General features: G+C 35.3%; 1 protein-coding gene across 5 annotated transcripts in view; it reads right to left on the bottom strand.

Moving 5' to 3' along the window:
- LOC150078009 (uncharacterized) overlaps positions 1–27,476 on the bottom strand; it is an 85,981-nt gene that overhangs the window by 15,398 nt on the left and 43,107 nt on the right. For 3 of the 5 annotated variants that reach the window (XM_090384208.1, XM_090384210.1, XM_090384209.1), the window contains exons 2-4: positions 26,087–26,241; positions 12,582–12,695; positions 2,757–2,870 (exon numbers count right to left, since the gene is read on the bottom strand). In XM_090384208.1, the coding sequence (XP_090240334.1) occupies positions 2,757–2,870; positions 12,582–12,695; positions 26,087–26,216 (358 nt within the window). In that variant the 5' untranslated portion in view covers positions 26,217–26,241. The remainder of the gene's footprint in view (positions 1–2,756; positions 2,871–12,581; positions 12,696–26,086; positions 26,242–27,476) is intronic. The other 2 variants (XM_090384212.1, XM_090384211.1) reach the window with 2 other exon arrangements.

Genomic DNA, 27,476 nt, shown 5'->3' with positions numbered 1-27,476 from the left:
ACGCAAACGGTCTTCTCCGGCGAGAACCTGAAGCCATTTGCAAGTGCCCAGGAGTTGAGGCGATCAATGGATTTTTGCAGTTGTCTTTCAATAACCCTCATGTTGCATGACTGACAAAATATGCTAAAGTCATCAACATAGAGGGCACTGTTTACGGTAGGAGGAAGTTGTCCTGTGATGGAATTTATTTTGATGGCGAAAAGCGTGACACTTAAAACTGATCCCTGTGGTACTCCCTCCTCTTGACTAAAGGAACGAGAGAGTGAGGATCCCACACGAACTTGGAAAGATCGGTTGGCCAAAAAGTTTTTAATAAAAATGGGGAGTCGTCCCCTGAGACCCAGGCTATGCAGATCTTTTAAGATGCCAAATCTCCAAGTTGTGTCATACGCTTCATAATTGGAGTCTTTCCTGTTATGGTTGTCCTTCTGCCAATCTCACCTTTTGAGCTGCCCATCTTTGGACCCTTTCAAGAAGCTTTTTTTTTTCTTTTTTTTTTCAGATGGGGTCTCCATACCTGGAAACAGTATTCCAAATGCTGTCTTACATTACAATTCCCTATACAAATGGTATTAGGACCTCCCTATCTCTACAGGATATAGTTCAATAAGTCAATAAGATCCATGGGTGTTCCTGTTTACACTGCTCAGAAAACTCCTATCTGCCCATATAACTTCTAGATCCCTCTAATCAACCCCACCAAACTTTTTTTGAGTGTTGTTATTCCCCAAATGTAAGACCTTGCATTTTACTGCATTAAAACAGCTGTCACTTTCTGACCATTCTTGAAGCCTGTTCAAATCATCCTGAAAGAGTGCTGCCTGGCACTGATCATTGACTCTCCCAATTTTGACATGCCCTTTATCCCTTCATCAATTTCGTTTATGAAAATCACAGTGGTCAAGAACCACTCCTTGGGGGATGCCACTTCTATGTTACACCAATCTGAAGAATATTCATTAATCACAAATCCTCTGCTCTGCAGCCACACAACCAACTTAGAATTTTTCTAGTAATCCAACATGTTCCTGTTTGTACAGTGTCCTCTCACAAGGAATTGAGTCAAATGCCTAGCATTGCATTTGGGTAAATAGGCAATTGAAGGTTTTTTCACAACACTGATTTCTCATTTTGCACAAGTATTATGTGATAGCACCCATGCAAAATGAAAAATTGTTTCTACCTTCTTAAATACAGACAAGCTTTTAAAAACAAAACTTTTGAAAAATATTTAATGGTTTTAGAACCATTAAAAATTGCAAAAGCCTAATGCTGTTACAAAATTTAATTGTGAATTTGAATTATAACATGTGCTTGTTCACTCAACCTATTTTAGGCTAACACAGGTTGTTTTAGAAAGATTTTTTTTACATAATAAAGAGGAAAAACTGACAATATTCACCAAGGATGCATGCTGCTCTGTGGGTAGATAGCTACAGATAGCTTCAAATTACATCTTTGTTTATAGATGTTTTTTTTTTTTGGTATTTGTTGGTGCATAGGCTTCTGTGGCCATAATGCACCTCCCAAGGTTTTTGCAGTACTTTGATCCAAGCCCGAGGCGGGAATCAAACCTGCGACCTTTGGGTTGCCAGGCAGGCACTTTACCCACCCGGCTAGCCTGGTCGGCTTATATATATGTGACTTGCTTTGGCATACTCACTTGCATTGCCAATATCAAGATATCAGCTACCTTGATGATAGAAACATATGTAATTTTCACTTTTGAAATAAGTTTGGAAAAAAAAGGAACTAACTAATAGTCTCAAATTAATTTTTTAGCAGATTTATATATATAAGCAGAAGTATATGTACATGTTTTAATTTAGAATACTTACTGGCTCTTAAACTGAAAAATAAAAGAAACTTGTTGACTGATATTTATGTTTTATGTCTAAAATGCTTTTGTAATCTTCAGTAGAATTTTTTTTTTTTTGAAAGGCACAAAAACAGTAATTTTAAATATTTAATTTTTTTTAATAAAAGCTAAAAAGCTCTAATAAGTATTGCAATCCATTAAAAACCCAAACTTTTTCAGAAATGAAAAAGAAAGTTGGTCACTTGTCAGGTGACCTACCACAATGTTTGCCACAAGTGGAGGCACCACCACCAGGTTAAAAGGTGGTGGTCATGATTAAGAAGACTGAATTAGAATTATTCATGTAAGAAGTACGGTTTATTTGTAGCACACAGCAACTTGTAGTTTTCAGTCTTTGCATTTTGGCAAGAATGAGAAGTCAATGTCATTATGAAGGCTCCATTGCCAACTTCAGCTTTGTGGATGCTTATTTTAAAGAAAGACCTGTCATTTACATATTGGTTATCTCTGAAGTTTGAACTTCCATAAGCTTTTTTCGTTATTCTTATATTAAATTCTTAACTCTTAAAAGAAAAGATCAGAAATTTCTCAGTAGGAATACTTACATTTCAGTAGGAATTTCCTTTCCATTACTTGCAAAACCAATGATAGAACTTTTTAAAAGCTGTTGAGTTATTACTCAAAGCAAATTTTTAAAAGCACAATGTCTCTAAAACATCAAAACTGGAGGTTTTTAAACGGCATAATGAAGCAAACTGTGATGCAACTGAATTAATTATTAATTGTAAGTGTTTCAGTTATGCAGCCTCCAAACCTTGCAAATGGGATATGTTATTACTGTGGGAGTAGCAAGGGTTACAGTTAGCTTGTTAGTATGCATTGCCCAGCAATTTTGTGAGTGGTATACTCCAAAATTATATCAATTTGTTTTTCTCACCAATTTGGCTGGGAAGTATAAATTTCTCTTCAGTACTGGTGCGCTTTAGAGAGTTTCTTTTGAAATTCCTCACCCCATTCAGGATATTTTGCTGTGCTTTCTCCTGGGCTACATCTTGAGGAAAATTTAGCAAAAACTCTTTACTGCCAGCATAAGATTTTTTTTTAATCTTAAATTCAGTTTACATTTGGAAAAAATAAGTGGTTAAAAAAAGAAAGGGGAAAATAGAAACACTAAATTATATTACAATGTAATGAAGTTATTTCAAAAAACTAACATGTTTACAAAAGAAATTTGTTCCTAAACTTTAGTGTAAAACATGCTGCAACCATCTCACCAATTAAAGCAAAATATTTACATTATAAAAAAGATTCAAAGATTATAAAGATATATTCAGCTATAATAACATAAAACAGGATACTGCTTCACCATTTAAAATCATAATGATTTTTAATCATAATTTCATGTAAAAAATGTCTAATTTTAATTTGAAGTACAATATCACAGTCAACCATAAAATACTTTCCATGTGAAATTAAGTAAAAATTTGGGCATTATACTTGAATAAACAAAAAAAAGCCATAGGGAATCCACTTCTTATATATACAAAGACATTCAACTCTAAAAAATTAGAAAATAACCTACTAACATAGAACCTGCATAGTAAAAACTGCAGTAGAAAAAAAAAAAAAAAAGTTTCCTTAATTTTATCTGCTTTTTGATAAAAAAGCATAGTTGATTCATTAAAGCACAACACAAGATGCACTATTTCATAAAATGAATGTCAAATTCAAAGTTTTAAAGTGAACACACTAACAACTGCCAGTGTATCCAACACCAAAACAATGCTCTGAAAAATACCATTAGTTTCAAAACCTTTTAAATTTTTTCTATAAATAATTGTATATCTGAATATAAAAATAACTATTACCATTTCTTTAAAGATGTACAGGGTGTCCATAAACTAACCACATTAAATTATTACATAATGAACACTACAAGAGATATCAGCAAAGTTTTATTTCAACGGAAAGGACAACTCAAAAAAGTTAGGTTTCCACATCAGCACCATTTGTAGCATATGCAAGATATCTAAATGGTTTACAATTTTGTGCTAAGTGTTTTCTAACATTTGAAGCATCATGGAAGCAACTGTATCAGTGATTTATCTAGCTACTATAAGGTTATCACAAAGGAACTGGATACAAAAATTAATTTTGACATCAAAGATTTTATTAAGCTTTTGATAATGATCCACAAAAACAACTGTATAAATTGGAGCAATGTGGCAAATTATTGCTATGGATAAAATAATGGTCAAGTTATGAGGCAAGCCTATTAATGACTGCTCATCATAGACATACAAGTTTATACCACAGTTCGGTGCTAGATCCCCTTACTGTTCTTAATATTTATTAAGAGAATTATTGTAGGCATGTCAAGTTTGTCTAAATTTGCAGATGGCACAAGGTGGACAGGTGGTTAATGAGAGAAATCAATATATGCTCCTTCAACAAGATCTGGATAAAGGATGTGTTGAAAAATGCCAAATGTAAATTAACACACATTTGGATAATGCCAAATTAAGTTGTTGAAAATGAAAAAAGTGGGGGGGGATAATTGTAGTCTGATGTGACATTCTTTCAACAGTGAAACAGGTTGCTAGGACAGCTCAAACTTATGTGATGCATAGGAACTTTGCCAGTAGGGACAAAAATTATTTTAATTAAAAGTAAAAAAAGTGGTATAATCAACTAATTATTACTGAATAAATTTTTACTACATTTAAACTTGCTACTAACTGCAACAAGATATGCTCATGAGGCTACCTACCTACAACCAATCTGTAATTAAACAATGCAAAAAATTAAGTTAATCAGCAGGGGTTAATACTCACTCAGGGAAATAAAACAGAATCTGAAAGGGTAAGATGCAACTACAAGGTATAGACTCTTAACCCCATGAACAAACCATAAAGCAAAATGCTGACACCCACTCCAATAAGAAATATAAAATAAAAGAAAGTTTTGGGATTGCTGTGAGGGAACCCACAACAACCACTTTGTCACAAGCATCACTCCATTGAATCCCAAAAGCCATATTTCTGTCACCATCTGGTTGTGACAGACCATGAATTTCCCTGACAACCAAGAACAGATGAAACTAAAACATGTGCTTAAACACTCCACCAATGCTGATAAAATAAACACATACATTTTACCATCACTGTAGCCTGTCACATAAATCTGTATATATATTTTGTTTGTAGAATGTGGACTTGTGCACATGCATGCTAATGCACACACAGACAAACTTAAGAAGAAACCTAAAGAGATTGTACAGACTAACATGAAGTTCTAAGCAGTACATGGGATTCTGTCAACAATATACAGGAACTTTACCAGCAGAGACAGAGCAATGATTTCAATGGTAGTCTTAGAAACGTTCATCAGTATTGAACCAAGACCTCTCCAAATATGTGGCAGATGACATATTATACTGATTAAGCTGCTGTGGAGTCTTCTTCCAGTCACATAGCTCCCTGAGGAGCTATTATGCCCACCAACAAAATCCTCCAACTGCATCAATCAAGTGCTATACAAGCAGCATCGCAAAGTGTCATGCCCGGAAGTTCACTGATCCCATCCTTCCACCTAGTTGCAGGTCTTCCTCTGCACCTCTTCTCCCTCAGTTTTTCTTTCCATTATATTCTTCAACAGAAAGTTTTCCCTTCTTACTATATGACCAAAAAACTAGTTTTTTTTTGTTGATGCTATGAAGAAGAATGCTGTGGAGTACATGTACCTCTGAAACTTTAAACAACTTGAAATAAAAAAAATAAAATACAAATTTTGCTGTCAATCAGAACTAACTGACAAATTTAAGCAAAATGCAAATGTGCAACTATACTAAGTAACTTACTGAAAAGCAAGACAATATAAAAAAAAATCAACTGAATTTTGAAATCAACAAACTAAGATTACATGGGTAAATTAGGATATATACATAAATATGAAACAATGACAGGGGCCAACATATCGAAGGATGAAGATAAAAGGGGGGTATATCTGAAGGTTCTAAAAATAAAGTTTGGGTGTCTGCAATTCACAGTAACTGATGCCACTGTGACAAAAGCAGTTACTGTATTTTCCCCCAAAGCTTTATTTTTATTCTTGGAGTAAGTGTTGGTATTTGCTATAGGGGTGTCAAACCCTTGCCTCATTCAAAATGCACTTATACCTACCCTTTCAAGGTTGTAAAATTGTTCCCTGGGTGAATACTGGTTAATTTAATTTCTTCTGAATTGTTTAATTACAGCTTGATTGTATGTATCAGCCTCAAGTATAACTTGGGAGGCACTACTGCTTGGCCTAACCACTACTTTATATAATGGGATAACCATCTCTAATGATTATTGAATCAATTAACACTTTTACATATGCAAATTTATGTGGTTAAGAAAATATTCATTTAAATAGTAATCATTAAAGAGATGATTCTCATTGTACAAAGTAATGGTTAGGCCACATTTTGAATACTACATACAGGTTTATAAACCTAATTTTAGAAAAGACATTAAACCTCCCCCTTCAAAATTCACCTTGTACAAATTATTGTACTAATTGTTTTTAGTTCTATTATTGTATTTACTTTACTTTTTTTCCTTAGTCAACTTATCCAAAATGTGCTCCATTCCTCCATTTTGCTTATTGCCAATCATATTTAAATTTATATCCCTTTAAACTTTGCTCCTCTCCACTTTGTTTTCTGCATACAGAAAAAGTGGAGAGGAGCAAATCATTCACTGATTCTGGGTTCCAGCCACTTCTAAACTTCTCCCATCAATGTATCAAAATGTTTTTTTCACAAAGCCTTGCACAACCCACCATTTCCTGAACCAAAATAAGGTTACAAATAATTGTTACTATTAATTCTGCCATTGTATCAACAGTTATAAATGAGTCTAATCAATTTACTTAATCCATGCTATAAAAACTTTGTAATGATTTTTAAAACTGAAAGTAAAGTCTTAACTTTATCTTTAAAAATTTAAAAGAAACTCAACTGAAATGAAAATAAAACTTGATTTGGAAATACAAATAGAAAACTCACAAACTTACCTCTTTGAGTAACTCCCACTTCAGAACACTGATCACTGCCACCGTGCTCTTTGAGTAACTCCCACTTCAGAACACTGATCACTGCCACCTAGTGGTTCATTTATCTGCAGATTCTTAATGCATGAAGAATCACTACTGATAATCAAATCAAGAGTATTACTCCCTCTAGTTGCCTCCCGAACATGCTGATGTGGAAAACAATCATCCAATAAATCCACAAAAGCCTTGCTAATGTGTGAGTGACCAGCCCCCAAATTCCAGTCAATATCTGGGAAATTAAAATCCCCCATTATAACTGATTTACTGGCCCACTATTTCTCTGTACAGTTTCTTATTATACTCATCAGAGTCATTAGGCCTATAGCACACTCCTACTCTCAATTTTGATCTCCCAATGCTTATGTCACACCAAACTGACTCTACATTGCACTGTCCAACGATGTCGACTGGCTTCACTTCCTTGGATTTTGTGTTTAACTAATAGCATAACCCCTCCTCCCTTCCTATCCTTTCTGTAGACATTGTACTCCCCAAATTCCAGTTCTGCATTCCTTATATCTGTGTGACACCACGTCTCTGAAATCCCAACAATATCTGCCTTTGATGTTTTGAGCAATACCTCAAATTCAAATTTATTTACTAAACTCCTAGCATTGGTGTACACGCAAGTATATATGCACCTGCTCTTCCTCTTAGCCACCCTAACACAACCCATGTGTTCACTTGTACCCCCATGATTCCCAGCAGTCTCTGAAATATCCTGCATCTTATTTTCCAGGCTACTGCTCATTCCAATAGAAGCAGTGCAAGAATCATTTTCTCCTCTGCCAGTGGTTACTGTTAATCTATTAGTCCTTAAATACCCCCAATCTAGCAGTTTTCCAACCCACCTAACACTGCCTCGATAGCATCAGCAAACATTCTTGCACCCTTTCTATTTAAGTGTATCCCATCCCTGTAGAAACAGTCTCTCCTGTTAACAAGTACAGACCAGGCTGAAAAAAATTCTACCCCTTGAGCCCTGCACAATCTTTCCAGGGCCAAATTGATCGACAGGGCTCATCATATACTTCCTCCTATCTTGTCTGGGCAGAATTGCAGACACTTTCAAATTCAACCCTAATTCACGGCTTTTTTTCATCAGTGACCTGTACTTGTTAAGTAATTCCGCCGGTCTCCTACTCTTAATATCATTAGTGCCAACATGTACAACTATATCACCTTTTGTGCCCTTAAAAGATGATATCCGCTCTACAACGTCATCAACCTTTGCCCCTGGCAGACATACCCATACACACTGCTCTTTGTGGGACTAATGTTATTAGTTGAGTCCCACAGGGGTCAGTGTTGGGCCTACTGCTTTCTACAGGGTGTCTCAAAAATATTGGTACAAACATTTAAGGGAGGTAGGTAACATTTAAAGGAATGTGAATCGCATAGGAACCCATAACTGGAAATGTCACTGTAAGTTGGTACACTGCACTGTTCATCAGTTCGCAAGATGGAAAATTTCTGGTTTACTCATTCAAGCAATAGTCACCACATGAAGAGCAAGCATCAATATACGAACTGTGAGTTGGCAGACATGCACCTAGTGTATGGATTAGCAGAGGGCCCACACGGTATGTGGCACAACATCTTTGCAATAAATGTGTGGGCAGGTATGGTCGGTGACTGCTTAGTCTGCCCATACCTGTTACCATCCCGCATGAACTCCGCTAAATATCGGATCTTTCTTGAACAAGTTCTACCAGGGTTACTTGACGATGTTCCAGCAAATGTGAGACGCAGCGTTTGGTTTCAACATGATGGGGTGCCTGCCCATTATGGAAGGTGTGTTCGTGACCATTTGAACAGGTGTTTTGGGCGTCGATGGATTGGCCGTGGTGGACCCATTGCCTGGCCCCCACACTCAACTGATTTATCGAGCCTTGATTTCTTTCTGTGGGGGTCCTCAAATCTATCGTGTATGAATTGCCTGTGGAGACAGAAATGATCTCGTGGCGAGACTCGTCTGAGCTGCTACTGTCAAAGAAACTCCAGGTTTGTTCAACTGTGTCACGCATGCATTGCATCTCATGGTGGAACCTCCGAGCATATGTTGTAACATCATGAAATACATCCATCTCGTACTCCATTGTTAATATTATGTCAAATAAATGTTTGACACTAATTACTGTTTTGCGTCATTTCTGATTCTTGTGCCTCTGCTACTACTTCCTGACGTTTCCGGTTATGGGTTCCTATGCGATTCACATTCCTTTAGATGTTACCTACCCCCCACTAAATGTTTGTACCAATATTTTTGAGACACCCTGTATATTTATCAATGATATCAATGGAGGCATATCGGGCTTAATGTCCAAGTTTGCAGAGGATCAAAGGTTGGCAGGGTGGTTAATGACAGTATGCTACTGCAACACGATCTACAAAAGTTAGGCAATGAGCTGAGAAATGGCAACTAAAGTTTAACATCCACAAATGCAAAGTACTGCATATGGGTAGCAGTAATTCCAGAGTAATGTACTAACTTTATGGTACTACACTCGGGGTAGTGGAAAATGAAAAAAAAAAAAAAAAACCGGGTAAATTGTGCAGTCATAAGAAGTTCTGAGCTCCGCAGACAGGCTGTCAGGATAGCTCAAAGGGTTTTATCAATGACATACAACAATTTTGCCAGCAGGGATAAGGAGGTGATTATGGCTACATATTGAGTACTGCATACAGGTCTTGGCAAAGGGGTACCCTTTGCCAAGATAGGCTTCAGTTCTACAAACTGAAGCATTTAGAGACAGGCATCTGTGACATGATCTGATTGAGGTGTTTAAAGATTTGAATGGATTGAAAAAGCTCAATGCTGATGAGATATGCTCGCTCTCTCACTACACAATGCTGCAAGTGATCAGAATGATCAAAATTAAGTAAAACATGATGCCAATTAGCACAGCCTAAATTAATACTGGAGTTTAAGTTTTAAATCTTTAAATAAAGAGCAATTTACAATGATCAGACAGATCAGGCTGAAAAGGTGATAAATACTAAAACTAACTCCTGTGCCAGGCCCTAATTTTGCATAACCATGAAATTCAAATCTACTTTTGATCATAACCAGCCAGTTGACTTCTTTCTGTGGTAGTTTTACACGAAAACAAAGAAAATTACAACACGTAAAGATTAATATTCAAATTTAAGACTAATGTAACCTTTGTATAGCCATTCTTTAGAAATTAAAAGTTTGTTTTATGAAAATTAAAGGCATTTCCAAGTATATTTTTTAAAAATAATAAATACTGAAAGAATTAGAAGTATAAAAGTAATATACAGTAAACCCCCGCAAATACCGAAAACGCGAATACTGAGTTATGGCTCCCAATAGTAACAAAGGGGTTCCGTTCCAAAGTATGAAATATATAAGAAAAACTAGTCTAAAATTTTGTCTATGTATGTATTGTATGTACCTTCATAATATGACTATGTACATAGACAGTACATAGTGAAATGCAAGCATATGGCATCAAAATGAAAATAAGAAACAATTTAATATCAAATGTAATATGTATTAGAAATTTCAAACAAATCTTTCAAACCAGCACACCTTTGCTAGCTAAAAAAAACTTATCCTGCCAGTGCCATCACCAGTTTCGTTAAAGTGTTGATAAAGGAGTTTTGCCTTTTCACGAATGATGAGTGAACTTAATGGAATTTTATTTTGAGTTTGGTCTTCTATCCACAGATTTAAAGCTTTTTCCATTTTTTCTAATTTAACATCATGAGTTATAGAGCAAATTTTTGAAGCAATTAGCACGTTTTCATGAACACTAAGGCGGATTTTTTCTTCTGATTTTTTTTGATCGATTGTATCGTTGACTCATTGATTTTATGTTTTGCCACTGAGGAGGCACTTTCACCATTAGAAATTGTCTAATAACTCAAATTTTATTCGCTAATGTCATCAGCTTCTTTGATCTTTTCACATTGCCCTTGTTATTCGTAGTCATATTTTTGTACGGGTTAGAAAGAACTTGTCCACAATAAAGTCACTTTCTTTCATTAACACACTCTAAAAAGTCTGTTTTAGACTGCAAAACTTTTGTAAGCATATCAATTTATAAATTGATAAGCATATAAATTAAAAGCAAACGACAAAACCTTCCATGACAAGTGCATAACACATACTGAACAAGGATTAGTGAGAAACATCCACGCTCGTGATTTTGTCACCCCTCTCCCTCCACCCACTGAGCGCTGTTTTGACTGGGAAAGATAATTTTAGCCACACCCATGTTTTTTTATGGAGGAAAATGTTCATGGCACTTTAAAATTCACATTTTTTTAGGTTTCATTTTATATTAAATCAGCGACTGCGAATACAGATACCGCAAATAGCCGGGGTTTACTGTATATTAAACCAGCAGCAGTGGTGGGTCACCTGACAGGTGACCCTCCACCAAATTTTTGTACAGAAACTTGGTGGATGCATCACCATCTTTGCAACTACATGGTTTTTTTCTTGAAGACTAGTGCACTACCAACAAGTGTACATGCTGTTTCGGGTTACTTGTTTTTTTGCTTCACACTGGTTCAATAAATATCTAAATCTTACTCTATTTGTTTTTGAAAAATATTATTTTTCGAGTAAAGACAGTAACAAAACATGATATTCTCTCTAGATGGCCACTACACTACAGAAAGATATGCATTTCAAAATTTGAAATAAACCTGAAAATGAAAGTAACTAACAGTATCAAATAATGTTTTAATTTTTTAGTGATATTTATAAACATAAGCAGAAATATGCACATTTGCGTACTTGAAATTTCACACACTTAAGTATTTTAAACCAGAAAATAGAAGTTATAAGAGTGAACTTTCTATTTATGTCTAAAATATTTTTAGAATTTATCAGAATTAATATTTTTTATTTTTCAAAAAACAAAAAAGGTAAAAAAGTTTAATTTTTAAACAAACTTAAAGCACATACAATAAGTACTGTAATCCATTAAGAAAAGATGAAATATTGGCAACATTTAAGCAGGATTCAAAAACCCAAAATATTCTCCAAAAATTGGGTTACTCTCAGGTGATCAGCAACTATTTGCTATAATGTGTGCACTAACCACTGGATTAGCTGTAGTAATTAAATACAAGATCTCTTTTTTAGAAAATTTTTTTAAAATCTTTAAGACATCAAGTTTAAACCACTTATTCCAAAATGCAGCTAAAACTATTCAACAGCTCATCACTGACACCTGGCCAGTTAAAACACACATTTCATACTTTAAATTTGTTGTATCCACTTTGGGGAACCTCCAAGAGTTTTTTTCCTTTATTTTTGTTAAATCTTATTATAATCCAGTCTAGTTAATCTAACTTATAATTATCTATCATTAGACAAGAGAAACAAAGCCTAGTGAACCACAGCCATTCAGAACATGGTCAAGCCAACAAAAGTTGGTATCCAAATCAAGAAAATGGTGGCTCTATAGTCAAATTGGATAGTAATCCAATTTTTTTGATTTCAAAGAAAACAGATGCTTTCTTTGATGGAATATTTGTATAAAAATTCTTCCCTTAAAAAAAAAAAAAAAAAAACACATTACAGTTCATACTTTATACAAAATAACTGTGAAGCTATTTTAAAATTAAATGTGCAGCAAAAGCTAAATATAAACCACATAATCCAACTAAAGTATAAAAGAAATACCTTCTGGTTTAGGCAGACACACTTTCTCTTGTGTCTGAGTATGGTGAAGTTTTGACCGCTCAAAGCTCTCAACACCTTGGAAAATACTGTTATGAGTTTTTTCTTGTTGCACATCTAAACATGACATGCAGAAGGGGAGGAAAAAAGGCAAAAAAACATACATAAGGAGCACATGCAAAAAAATAAAATAAATAATAAAAATAAGCATGCATAATTACAAAAATAAAGAAACATTCATGCATAAATAAAGAGAAATCATTTTTTGTTAGAAAATGAAGGGAAATATAAAATAATCAAGTGCAAAAAATATAAACCAGTGCTTTTCTGAATTTATAATTAGATATTTTGTAAATCTGAGTTTTATTTAAGAGACTATGGATTCATCTTTAAAAAAAAAAAAAAGGTTAGTCAAACATGCCAAACTTGTGACTAATGGCAGAATTGCCACCAGAAATATACTATATATATGGTAAAGTTTTTGAACAAAACAGGTGATTGCTACTTATCTCAGCATGTCCATGAGAGTACTTAATATCCTAGATTTGTTCTCAACTAAAGAATCTAGCTGTATCAAAAACTTGATAGTGAGGACTAAGCAGTGATCACAATACCACAAAGTTGTATTCTGAAGAAAACCATGCAGTGTTACTACAATGGAATGATATTTCTTGGGCTGTATTCAATGAAGAGACCATTACATCAGATACAAATATAACATGGGAAATATTTAAGAGATTTATCCTCAAAGCCATAACATATTCATACCACTGGTCAAGTACTGTAAATATGAGATACAAAAATGGATGACAGGCAAGATTAAGAGTTTAATTGAGCAAAAATACAAGCACAGGAAAGTTAATAATCACATGATTCCAATTTGTATGAGCATATAAGAGAATTATGCAACAAAACCACTGATAGGGAAAGACAAATGAAAGCCAGTTATGAGAAATTGCTAGCAAAGAGCTAAGATCAAGGTAAGGAATTCTCATGTGTGGAATACAAAAGAGTAAATCAAATATCTCTTTAACTGATTGTAGTGGATGATATATAAAAAGCTAACAAAAAATGGCAGATGAGTTGAACAAATCCTTCTCAATGATATTTAAAGTCTAAAGCAAACAAATCTGAGAAATAAAGGAATCAGATTGCTGTAAATTAAGAGAAGCATTTGTTTGTCACAAAATGCTACCGAGGTTAAAAAGAGGGCAAGGCATCAGGAAGGATAACATATGTTCAATTATAAAGGTCACAAATGAGCATATCAAACTATTGGAAATGTTAAGAGTATCTCCAGGAGGATCAGTGCTGAGGTGCCCCAATTTACAAATGTGGTGCTGAAGAGGAAATGGATAACTACTATGATTGCTACTCAAACTTAACAATAATCTACACTAGTAAATCTACAGGCAAACAAGTTTGGCTTCTATGATCAGAAGGATATGAAGTCTGTTGTTAATGATGGAATTCAGGACCATCTCCAGGGAAAAAAAAAAAAAAATTGAATAATTCCAGCATGGGTTCATTAGGGGCAAGTCATACTTGACAAATCTGGTTAAGCTACTATGAAGTCATTAAACAGTTAGAGGTAATAATTTTGACAGTATACACTGATGAGCCAAAACATTATGACCACCTACCTAATATTATGTTGGTCCTCCATGTGCAGCCAAAACAGTTCGTACCCAGCAAGGCATAAATGCTACAAGATTTCTAAATGTGCTTGTGGTATCTGGTACCAACAGATCCTTTTAACTCCTATAAGGTCCGGGGTTGAGACTGCAGATCGCAGTTGCCGTTCCAAAACAAACCACTGATGCTCGATGGGATTGATGTCTGGGGAATTTGGAGGCCAGAGAAATACCTGGAAGTCTTCCTCATGTTCCGCAAACCAGTCTCAAACAATCTGGGTGATGTGGCATGGCGCATTATCCTGCTGAAAGATGGCACCACCAGAAGGGAAGACCGTTGCCATGAAAGGCGTACCTGGTCAGCAATGATGTTTAGGTAGGTGGTAGACATAGTGCCTAGCACATGGATAACTGGACACAGGGTATCCTAACAGAACATTGCCCAAAGCATGACACCACCAGCTTGTTTTCATCCCACAGTGCATCCAGGTGCATTCACTTCCCCGGGTAAACAATGCACTTACCCAGCTGTCTGCATGGTGCAACAGAAAATGTGATTCATCGGACCAGATGATCTTCTACCAATCATTCAAGGTACAGTTTCGATGCTTGCATGCCCATTGTAGGTGCTGTCGCCGGTGAACCGTGGTTAGCACAGGCACTCTGAGCAGCCCCATTTTCAGCAGGGTTTGATGTACTGTGTGTGTGTTGTGACATTACTCCCGTCACCAGCATTCCAATTACCGGTGAGTTGTGCCACAGTTGCTCTTCTGTTGCCACGCACCCGGGAGAGCAGAGCCTTAACTCACCTCTAGCATAGATAAGCTGTTGTTCAACACCTCGCCGGCAGTTCATGGGTTTTCCTCCTCAGACCACTTTCAGTATGTACTAATCATGGCTAACCATGAGCACCCCACCAGATATGCTCTGACCCAGTCATCTGGCCATTACAATTTGGCCTTTGTCAAACATGCTTAAGTCTGTTGCCTTTCCCATTTGAAGAACAAGAGTAACAATGATTAATGTAGCTCAGCATCAGGTGCTTTTTATACAGTGTCCCAACCCACACGCATGCTGTAGTTCACCTGCAGTTGCTTCAATTTGCATAACAACTCACTGGTCAATGTTTTGGCTCATTGGTGTATATATCTACACTTCAGTAAAGCTTTTTATACACTCCCTCATGGATAGCCGCTATATAAAAGCAAGAAGTTAGAATGACTGGCAAGTTCTACACTGGATCTCAGGTAAACTGAAAAGGTCATAAGTCTTCAGTTTAGTTTTCAGGTTGGGTCAGTGTAAGGGCTATACTAGACAAGCGCTTGAAGCACAAGCTGGTGTCGTGAATGCCTCCAAAACAGCAAACTACACGTAGCACTCCTAATGTCAGATCGTTTCAAACCAGACACTGCCCTTCTAACTTTTCATTGGTATCACCAGTGACTCAACTTTTCTATTCCCAGTTTCAAGGTGGATGTTGTGCAAGTTGGATGTATTATGTATTTATGTAGCGTTGATTGTGAGTAGAGAGAACGATGATGGTGGATTCATCCAGCAAATTCAAATAGGTTAAAAAAGTTTTATATTATGTTTGAAACACAAACGAAATCTCCAGAGAATTTTTATTTTACAGAATGTTGATACAGTTAATGAACTTCTAATGTTAATTAGTGAAAAAAACATTGATACTGTGATACAGAAATCAATACCGACGTTTGCATATATACTTTGTGCTGTACCAATAGGCCAACTCCCACTAATTGAAATACAGTGGATTCCGGTTATTTGGGGTGCTGTACAGAATCTAATCAAGAAAATAGCCTGGATTTACTTTGTTTAAATGGGACAACATGCCGTTTAATCAAGGCAGGAGAGACTGCAGCACTGAAGATTACCCTACAATTGTCTCCAACCATACCACTTGGTTCGGTCGTATTTCTGGAGGTCACAACCATAAAACAATAACAATTAGTCACCTGTTTATTGGGCTTTTCTGTTAGTGCAATCTATCATAAATGGATAGGAAACTCAGATCTTATCGAATTTGCGATAATACCAACAGCTGGAATTCTGTGGGTTATAGCAAAATGTGTTTACACTTCCATTGAATCTTCAATCATAATCATAAAAAAATTGTCAGAATCTTCTCTTCATTCCTATTTTTAAAGCTTCGTAACTTGTTACTCTGTTCTCACTTGCACGTATCGTGTTACTTGCAATTTGTGTGTGCCATGTTCTTTGTCATTGATTGCTTATCTTTTTATTGTTTTAAATTTTAACCCCAACCCACAAATGTCAACTAGTTAGTATGTACATATTACAGTACGTATTAATTATTCCGATTATCACGTATCATTTAATTTTTTAATTGATAAGGTAATATAGGGTGAATTTGTGTTTAATATATCTTTACTTTTATAGCCTGTGGATAATGTTCCTATTTTTGCTAATTAGAATCTGTTTAATAGAATTAAAATTAAATTCACAAACATGATCACAATGATTGGCGCTTACTACACATTGTATAGTGTACAGTACTTTACTATGGTGACTCCATCGTAACGTGATTTGGTACAGTGAACCAATTGTAAAGTGAGGGTCCATTGTATTTTAACTATTTCTGTGAAACTTCTGATAATTGGGGCAGCTGCTTAATCAGGCCAAAATGCACTGGTTCTGATGTGTCCCAAATAACTGTTATTTTATTTCTACTTGCTATTCTTATTTGAAGATATTTATAAGACTGTCTTACAGAACTGCTTTTGGTAACATAAAGGGTAACTTCCTGTTTGATTTTACTGCATGGGACTTCTCAGAATAAAACACCTACATTCCTGTCTTTTCACCACTTCACATTATTTCCAGATGGAATATTGAGTACTTTCCATCCTTTTGAAGCAGAAAACATTCTCCACTACCCACACTGTAATGGAGTACTCTCGTGCAATAAAGGATTTGTATCATTTGATTTTACAAATGTTCATTAGGAGACACTAGTTTTCGAAGTTTGTAACGCAGCTTTCAATATTTTCTTGAAATTTCGTTAGATCGAATATACATCCAGAAAAGGTGCTGTACCGATACTGATCCCTAAAAACAATTACAATAAAGAAAAAAAATTTTTTTTTTTTTTTTTTTTTTTTATCAAATGCATATTGCAATGTTATCATTTTACACCAGTTTTTTTTTCCCATTTCCAGTGTGACTTCCAATAGATGAATTTCCTCGATTGTGTTAGTAGATGCAATACACATTTAAGAAGGGAAGTATGATCTTTTCGTTTTTCAAACAATCCGTTGCAATTATTTCGGTCATGTTTTTTTATACCAAGGAACAGTTGCACGTATTATTTTGTTTTTTTCCCCTGTATCATGCTGGCAATGACTCTGTACTTTGCAGCTTACTGTGTGCTTTCATAATACTTTTCAAAAAAGAAAGACACCAAAGTTGTTTGAAACAAAAGGTTTTCAAAATTCGTTTTGGAAGACAGACCACACGATTCTCATTTATTAACGTCAACATTAATTGTACTGTTGCAGTGATATTCTTCAGCAGTTTTCCAATTACTGTTTTCATCTTATTTAATAATAAGGTTCTTTATTAACTTAAATTATGTACATTCGTGATTCCAAGCAGATAACCCAGAATCTACCATTGTCTCTGCAAGTGAACAAACTTGCATGTCATTAATTAATGAAACAGTACTAAAACAGAAGTAATATTTTAAATAAATATGATGTTCAGAACTGAGCTTTGATTATTCTCATCATTATGTAGTTCATCCCAGTTCGGAAGCATTTATTTTCCAATTTCAATACAACACTGCCTTTATTTCTTTGTTGGAGTAGTCTTTTAATAACATGTTGTACAAGGGAAGCCTCCTTTCCACTTCACAAATAAACTCCTCTGTGTCAAACAGTCTTCCCCAAAGTATAATAAACAAACCAATTAAGGCCAACCACCCCATGTATGGGAAGAATATCTCCTCAGGTTATGCAAATGTCAAGCAATATATGCTTGTAACGCATCCAAAGGTGTTGGCAGGTGTTTTGCGCCAGCTTATGTCGTCCTACGCAGCATTCGAAGTGCCCATCTAGTTTGCATGCATTTACCCTCTGCTTCCTGTAAAACTGACCGTTGGAAAGTGTTGCCGACACCACACTTCAAGAGCTCATCTAATATAGACCTAAAAAGTGGGATGCCTGTGGAGTCAGTGTTGAACCCCCTCTTATTTCTAATTTTCAGAAATGATATTGAAAAGGGTGTCATTGAGGAGATATCTGGAGGGTGTTAAATCTTTCAGAAGTCAATTTTTTTTTTTGTTAACCAACCTCAAAGATTTCCCAGGGAAGCTGTCAACATTTGATGATTTGGAGGTTTGTTGACAATTAAAACAAGGCTATGTTGCTTCTAAGAGACTTGGGTTAATTATTCTAAATGCTTATACATGACTCCTGAACAAATGTTCTGGGAACCATCCATAGAGGAAGCTAAGTAGTTTGGTAGACTAAAAAAATAAAATAAAACTTGGATGTTATGATTCAACCTGACAATTTTCCATGCGGTGTAAACAGGCAGCAAGCAAGGCACATTGTGTTCTGCTCACGATTTATAGCTTTGCTAGTAGTGAGGAGAACATTATTCCTCTATACAAGATGGTTAGACTACATTTGGAATGCTATCTAGCTAAACAAATAAATAAATATAATAAACAGCACCAGTCTGAAGAAGAGCAGACAAAAGTTGAGTGATGAAACAAAATTAAATTTGAAGTGGAAGAAATTGCTGTAGTTTCTCATAGTTCTACAGAATCTCTGCATGCTTTGTGCACAACCAAGATCATGAAGTCTCTCACCAGTGTAATGGTCTCGAGGATGTTTCACAGACCAATGGCTATAAAACATTCCCGGATCTTTGACATTGCATGTCATAATATGCAAAGATGGTTTTTCTTAAATGATGGCATCAGTACGACAGCTGTTCAACAGAACTCATTTTTCAAAATTAATCTGCCATGTTACCAAGCAATTTTAAAGGAGTATTAAACTTTGTCATCCACAAACATTAAAACCCTATCTTAGATAGAAATTCACTAGATTTGAAACCCCACAGAAAAATCAGTGATTATGTTACAAAAAAGTTAACTAATGTAAAATAAGTTAGAGGCAGTAATTAGAGTATGGTATGAAATATTGCAAAACCTTTAAAAAACCTTGTGGCCCATGCCCAGACATTTGTAAAGCTGTTACATTCTCTTGGATATCTAACAAAATGCAATTTTAGTTTTAGATAAGTAATAAGGCTTTTTTTTTTCCCTAAGTAGCTGCTATTATTTTGTCCATTAATAAACTTTTTTTGTGCAAAAATATTTTCTTTAGTCAATATCTTCTTGAACATGATGATATTCATCATGAACAGCTTAGGGCCCACAGCCCCTTGTTCAATGTAAAAATGTATTTGGGCCAATGTATTTAATTGCTTTGACAATTAAGATTATATTCTTCTTCCAAGTATTAATCTAATTCCCTTTAAATTAATCTGAGCTCTAACCAGGTAGTAACTTTATTCAATGGTTAATTATTTTTGACAAAGGCAAATTCTTATATCCAGCCTATGATTACCTTTTCTTTGAATTTAAACACCTTGTTTACATTATGCTAAGAAAATATATGGCTCAATCATTAAGTTTATTCAATCCATTAAGTCTTAAACACCTTAATTACATCCCTATGCACTTACACAATTGAAGTCTCTTCCTATAAGGATCACTTTGTATCACTGAATTAGTTTTAATTGCTGGCCTTAATACCCTTTTAAAATCAATATATTTTCTGCAATGGGCCACTTCCAGATTTAGTCTGATCACTCATTTGACCATAGGGATAATTACCTCATCCCCAAGATAATTTCTTCTTTCACCCACCCCAACTGATAATTTACCTTGATTATCAAGACTCAGATACAGAACCTTAAATTTACCAGCCTATGTGCCATTTTTTTTTACGCCACTTGTCTGATTTAAGTCTCATGATGCAACAATCCTTTGTTCCATCATTATCAACCCAACCTACCTTAATATTATCAGGAAAAAAACACTTTTGCCAAATTTAAGCTATAAAAAACATGTAAATTCAAATGATATCTCATAAAACCATTAAATTTTTTTTATCCACAAACTGGCACATAGGCACGACACTACTATATACACAGTATATACAGGGTAACTCACTTGGTGCGACCAACTTGCAGGAGGTGTAGGGGGCACAAAGACGAATCTGAATTGCATAGCATTGCAAGGTCCAAAATGCCTTCGTTATGCAGTAGAGGACGTTGAACGAGAGGTCGCGTGAATAGCGATCCCACTGGAAGTCAGCATTTGCGAACCATTTCTGTTGAAGAAACCAAGTAGCAAAAGTCCTCTGGAGTGCATAATCTGCAGGCTCCAATGATAGGACGCGTTGCAGATGGTACGAACTCATTTGGTTTGTTGACAGTATCCTCCATACAGCGGATTGGGAAATACCCAATCATTGGCCTATCGCTCGAGCACTTTTACTCTGATTGCCTTCTCCAAGACATAGGACATTCTCCTCATTGTCTGGCGTCCTCGTTGTTCGCTCTCGATTCATGGTACCTCTTGTGAAACGAGTCTCACGTAACCTTCTGTGCACACGTGCGAAAATCATATGATGAGGAGCATGCCTGTGTGGGAAACGTTCCTGGTACAAGCGCAGAGCGGCATGCCCGTTACAGTCCGCAGCTCCATACGCGAGGTGCATGTCAGCCAGTTCAACGTTTGAATACTCGTCCATCCTACTGCCTCAGGAACCGGTTAGCAAATGCTGACTTCCAGCGGGATCTCTGTTCACGCGACCTCCCGTTCGACGTCCTCTACCACGTGAAGGCATTTCGGACCCTGCAATGCTATGCGATTCCAATTTGTCTTTGTGCCCCCTACACCTCCTGCAAGTTTGTTGCACTAGTAGCAAATCGCCCTGTATATATAAATGGTCAACATATCAAAACAAACCCACAGAATGCTGCAAAGAAAACCTATATAACTTTCAGAATAAAAAGGATTACTGAAAAATCTAAGCATATCTACACTTTTGAAAAAAAAAAAAAAAAATATATATATATATATATTTTTTTTTTTTATAAAAATGTTTATATTGTAGTGGTGTTTTTTTTTTTTTTTTTGTTAGTTGTTGATGCATTGGCTTCTGTGGCCATAATGCACCTCCCAAAGTTTTTGCATTTTGCTCTGATTCAAGCCTGAGGTCAAACCTGCAACCTTTGGGTTGTCAGGCAGGCACTTTACCCACTTGGCTAGCCTGGTCGACTATATTGTAGTAGTAGTGGCAATGATGCAAGAAAGCAAGCTTGCATAGCATCAGACAAAACACACCCCCAATCCTTGCCCTCCAAGAATTTATCTAGTTTCTTCTTGAATTCAAACCATCCACTCCCACAACAGATGGAAGCCTATTCCAACAATCAACTCACTGGCTGAAGGCAATCTGCTGCACATCTATCCTACAAACATTCCTTCAACTTAAATTTATGCTTCATGTGCACCATCTCAGCAAGAGGAAGAATGCCATTGACATTCAGCTTACTCAATCCATTCAAGGCCTTAAAATTCAAGGCCTCAATCAAATCACCCCAAAATGCAGTGTCTCCAGAAACTAGATTCCAAACGGGAGGCCTCCAGACCTGTATACAATGCTAGATGTAGCCTAACCATGGCCTTGTACAAAGGGATAATTCACCACCTTATTATCCTTACTAGCAAAATTTCTATATATCATTGACAAAAAACCTCATGAGCTGTCCTGGCAGCACATCTGCAGTGCTCACAGAATTTCATATCTAACTGCACAATTACCCCTAGGTCTTTTTCATTTTCTACTCTCTGAATCTAGTTTCACAGTTGATAAGTTACTCTGAGATTACTGCTACCTATATGCAATAACCTTGCATTTGTCAATGTTAAACTTCAACTGTCATTTCTCAGCCCAGCAGTAGCATACCTTCATTACTGCCATTAACCACCCCCACCAACCTTCATATAATCTGCAAAGTTGGACATTAAGCCTGATATACCTTCATCAATATCATTAATAAATATTGAGAACAATGGGCTCAGCACACTGAACCCTGGGGAACTCCACTGATAACATTAGTCCATGAAGAGCAGTGCCCAATTGATAATCACTGTCTTCCACTGAACCATCCCTTAATCCATAGCAGTAACTTGCCCTTAATGCCACATTGTGCCAGTTTATACAGCAGTCTCATGTGCAATAGTGTCAAAAGCCTTCCCAAAATCCAAGTATATGATATCAAAATTATTTTTTTCATTCAGTTCCTTGGTTATTACATCATGGTAACCTATCAGATTGGTTACACAAGATGTTCCTTAACAAATACATTTGATTGCAGTATAAGTGCATTCCTGTCCAGATGGTCCTGCATTACTTCTTTAACCAGCAACTCTTATTTTCTCTGGAAAAGATGTTAAGTTGACAGGTCTGTGATTACTCATGTCACCTTATGATCCCTCTTTATGAATTGGGGATACATTCTCACATTTCCAATCCACAGGGACCACCCCTGAATCCAAGGATTCTCTCATAATTATGGCTAAGGGTTTGATCACCTCCTTTGCTACCTCCCTGAATACAACTGAATAGATCCCATCCATCCCAGGTGCCTTTATATTCAGTTTCAACAATCTTCCACTTTCCTTCATCACAGTCATTTAGCTCCCTATTAGAGTTTGATAAACTTCTGATGCACAGAATCTCATGTGTAAATGTAGATGCAAAATATTTATTCTATTTGTCAACAACCTGAGCAGGGTCATCAAGTTAACATTAAGTGAACCAATATGATTCAACCCATTCCTCCTGCTGTAATATAAGCATAGAAGTCTTTGCTGCTTTTCTTGGCATTCTTTGCCAAGATTTCTCAATCTGCCTTAGCTTGCCTAATTTCCTTTGTGATTTGATTATAGACTAATTTATATCTACCATAGGCTTCTGTATCACCTGATAATTTATATATCCCATGCACTTTTCATGTGTCTCATTGTAGTTCCTCATTGTTACTGAAACCTTTGTTCAATTACGTGTAGTATTTATTGAAAGATCTGATATGTCCAAGTTGAATGTTTTCATAAATGTACAGAACTCTTTTCCAGCATCAGAGTTTAATTGTAAAGAAAAAAATTACATTCAATCTGAAAACACTAGGTGACTTGAAACCAGATGTGTTTTCAAATTAATGCATTTCCCAGTTTCCAAAAGTTTCTTAAAACCTTGAATATTTCTGTTTCTAAATTCCTTAGCTTTCCAATGATATGCTATATCATCCACATTATATGAATAATTGTGTTTCTAAATTCCTTAAGCTTTCCAAAAATATGCTATATCATCCACATTATATGAATAATTCTGTTTCTAAATTCCTTAAGCTTTCCAAAAATATGCTATATCATCCACATTATCCCTTTATTTCCCTAATCACATGTTTATTTTCCACTATGCTGGAAAAACTACTGCAATTTCCTCTAGTATACAGCTAAGATGAAGCTCTGTGCAAAATTTCATTAAAATTTGGTCCAGTAGAAGATAAATTAAACTGGAATAAATTTTTGTAATGCTCTTTGCATGATGGTTTTTCGTTACAAAATTTTTAGAATAACACCAGAAAAAACATTTTTAATGTCAACATTATGCCAATAACACTGCTGGGCCACAGGATTTTTTTTTTTTTTTTAATAGAAACTTGCAACAGTTTAGATACTTCGATATTTCATTGAAATGTTGAAATCTGGTGGGTGAGCAAGTACAGTAGAACTCTGTTAATCCAGACTTAACGGGACCACACTCAGTCCAGATTAACCAGAAGCTATCTTTAATGTACGAGGATTTTATGTAAAGTTACTAAATGACAAAATTAACTAAATTGCTTTTTATATTAAATTAATAAAAATATATTATTATTATTATTATAATAATTAGTCATATGGTGCAAGGAAGCCTGAGGCTTTTGCTGCACCAGCCAAAAAAAATTTGAGTTACCCCTGAGAGAGAGAGAGAGAGAGAGAGAGAGAGAGAGAGAGGTCAGAAATAGAAGGGAATCACCAAGAAAGAGAAGAATGATGATATCCAGCTCAGGACCCTGGGTGTGCCAAGCCCATACTCACCAGATGTGAGCCCCTGGGGGTATTTTAAAGTAAAAATTATACAAAGTAAAAGAACATGGTAAGTATACAATATACTGTACAAAGCAATAAAGTTTTAATGTAGAACATTATATTACATAAAATTAAACAAAAAATATTATAACACAATACCACAAAACTATGAGAAGTTTACTTGAAATAGTTCTCAAATGTTTTTTGCTTTAATTTTGAAACACTTTCAAGATTTATATGTGGACAATGATAGCTGCAGCTGTCAACTGCATAGGCCAGCACTTGAGATTACCATATGGTCTCTGACCATACCACATGGTCCAGTCAGATTTCTGGAGGTCACAACCATAAAACAATTAGCAGTCCCCTGTTTGAGGTTTTTCTGTTAGTGTAATCTATTATAAATGGATAGTAAACAGGATCTTATTGAATTTGCAATAACAGGGACAGCTGGAATTCTGTGAGTTTAAGTTATTATGGTGAAACATGTTTCCCCTTCAATGAAATCAATCATATCAAAAACAGGAATAAATTTTCAGAAATATTCTCTTCATTCCTATTTCAAGTTTCATAACTTGTTAATCCATTCCCATTGCATGTATCATGTTAGTTGCAATTTGTGCATGCAGTGTTCTGTTATTGATTGCTTATCTTTTTTGTTTTAAATTTTAACCCTCCTCCCAAATGCCAGTGAACAGATTTTTTTTTCATAGTTAGAATTTCTCCCGACTGAAAATCCAGTCTGGATTAAAAGTCCAGATCATCACGGTCCAGATTAACGGGGTTCTACTGTACAAAGTTTCAATTCACTGCTTCTGCTACCCTTCGACCCAATCAGGGGATCCCTTGAAGTATCAGTTATGGTTTAAAGTTGTGAATGTGAAACATCTAGAATTAATTGTCTGACACATTTAGCATTCCTTCAGGAATTTCAGTTGCTCCAAGCTTTAACTCAAATGTCAAACATAATCCCCTTTAACTTTCAGTCACTCACTCATGCCCTAAATTGAATAAGTGATTATATACCATCTGGTAGAATTTTTTATAATAAAACTAATTTAACTTTATTGTTCAATTGAAAATTTTTATTAATCACTGTTTATATAGTTTGTATCACTTTTCATTGTTTGAAATTTCATGTGATGTATACATTGAGTTCTATTATACACCCCCTCAAATTTATAGCTTTATCTGGAAATCCTGCCCCCACCACCACCACCACCACCAAAAATGAACGCTTTTCAGAAAAATAAAACTGGTACAAAGAAAAAAAATTGGTACAGATATTACCTGTAATTTATATCCACACTCATCCTTCAAGGCAGGCAGGTGAGGACATAAATTATGACTGCTGGACAAAGTGTTTGTATTAAAAAAAAAAAAAAACTTGGCTGCCAATTCAGAATGCTAGATAATTATCTCATAATTCTAATAAATATAAATTAAAAATAATGCATTATCATTTAGAGGAAGTTGACATAAAAAGTTATGGGATCTGTTTTTATTACAAAGTTTTAAAAAAATGTCTAAATGATTAAAAAAGCTTTTCCTCCTTACTGTTAATTTCCTTGGATAAAAATATAGATAAACCTCAAACTGTAAACTCCAATTAAGGTTTAGGTGAAAAATGTGTTCTTTCACAAAAAAAAAAAATAAAATAAAGCTTTTACCTTCTTTGGATGGCAATGGATTCTTTTCATTGGTCTGTGCATGTTTCATCTTGGTAGCATCAAACTGAGCTAGCTCATCTTTCAATGGTGCAGGAACCTTGGGCAAATCTTCCTTAGCTGGGCTTGACATTCTGATATTAGTTTTATAAAAATTCCTGAAAGAAACATGTCCATAAGTAAACCTGTTCTTCGGTGGCCTCCTTTCCCTAAGCTAAAGAGGTTAATGAACGGCACACACCTCATGCAGTATGAATCACATAACTACAGCTATAAATGGGTATCTGTATTTTAAAGAACAGTGTAAAACTCCATATCCCATGATTAATAGCAATATTTGAGAAACTTTATATATGAAACTTAAAAAACTGAATTAAAATATTTGATTATAGGAAAATCAAGATATTACTTCATTTAATAGCATACAATAGTTCTAGAACACTATTGATTTCCACAGGATTTTCTTCTGAAAAAGGGGATTGAAAATAACAATGTATAATATAGACATACTACTGACATTCCTCTTTACAGAAAAAGACCTACATACTGATAGTAAGAAATCTATAAAAAAATGTAAATATTATTACTGTAATAAATACAGTCAAAATACTACACACAAAGGAAATATAATTACTTTAGAAAAAAAATGTATTCTTATAACAAATTTATTCCCTTAAGTTTAAAACAGAAGAAAAAAAATTCAGCAACATTTTCCTAAGCATGCTGTTAATTTAACATGAACAGGTAAAACTTCAAAATTTACACTTACAATATTTTCGTTGCCCAAGCCTCTAACAGATGTAGTAAGGTTGTCAAAAAAGTTAAGAGTTCTAAGAAATTTTGCTTTAACACCATTTAAAAATGTGCATAGATTTATTATTTGAAATAGCATGTTACATAAAATTCAGTAGTGAAATTACAAATTCTGGATCCCTTTCTCTTTAGCAATAATTCCAAACCAATCATGGGAAGGGGGCTTCCCATCTGGGTTAGTGGACCTGGTAGTATGGTGGTTTACCAACTGAATAATTTACAATACTATGATTTATTCACAAACAAAACTCAAGGTAACTCGAGCATTTTTTTTTTTTTTTGGCTGGTGCAACATAAGCCTCAGGCTTCCTTGCACCATATGGCTAATAATAATAATTAAACTATAAATAAAGGTAGCCATATGGTGCAAGGAAGCCTGAGGCTTATGTTGCACCAGCCAAAAAAAAAAAAAAAAATGCTCAAGTTACCCTGAGAGTTTTTTGTTTGTGAATAAATCATAGTATTGTAAATTATTCAGTTGGTAAACCACCATACTACCAGGTCCACTAACCCAGATGGGAAGCCCCCTTCCCATGATTGGTTCAGAAATGTTCTCTTCATTCCTATTTCAAAGTTTCAT

The sequence above is a fragment of the Mastigoproctus giganteus genome, chromosome 11 (genome assembly GCF_048544385.1).
Source record: "Mastigoproctus giganteus isolate SK-2022 chromosome 11, ASM4854438v1, whole genome shotgun sequence".
NCBI classification, from domain to species: Eukaryota; Metazoa; Arthropoda; class Arachnida; order Uropygi; family Thelyphonidae; genus Mastigoproctus; species Mastigoproctus giganteus.
Note: the sequence above shows the minus strand (reverse complement) of the source record. Positions and strands in the feature narration are given on the sequence as shown.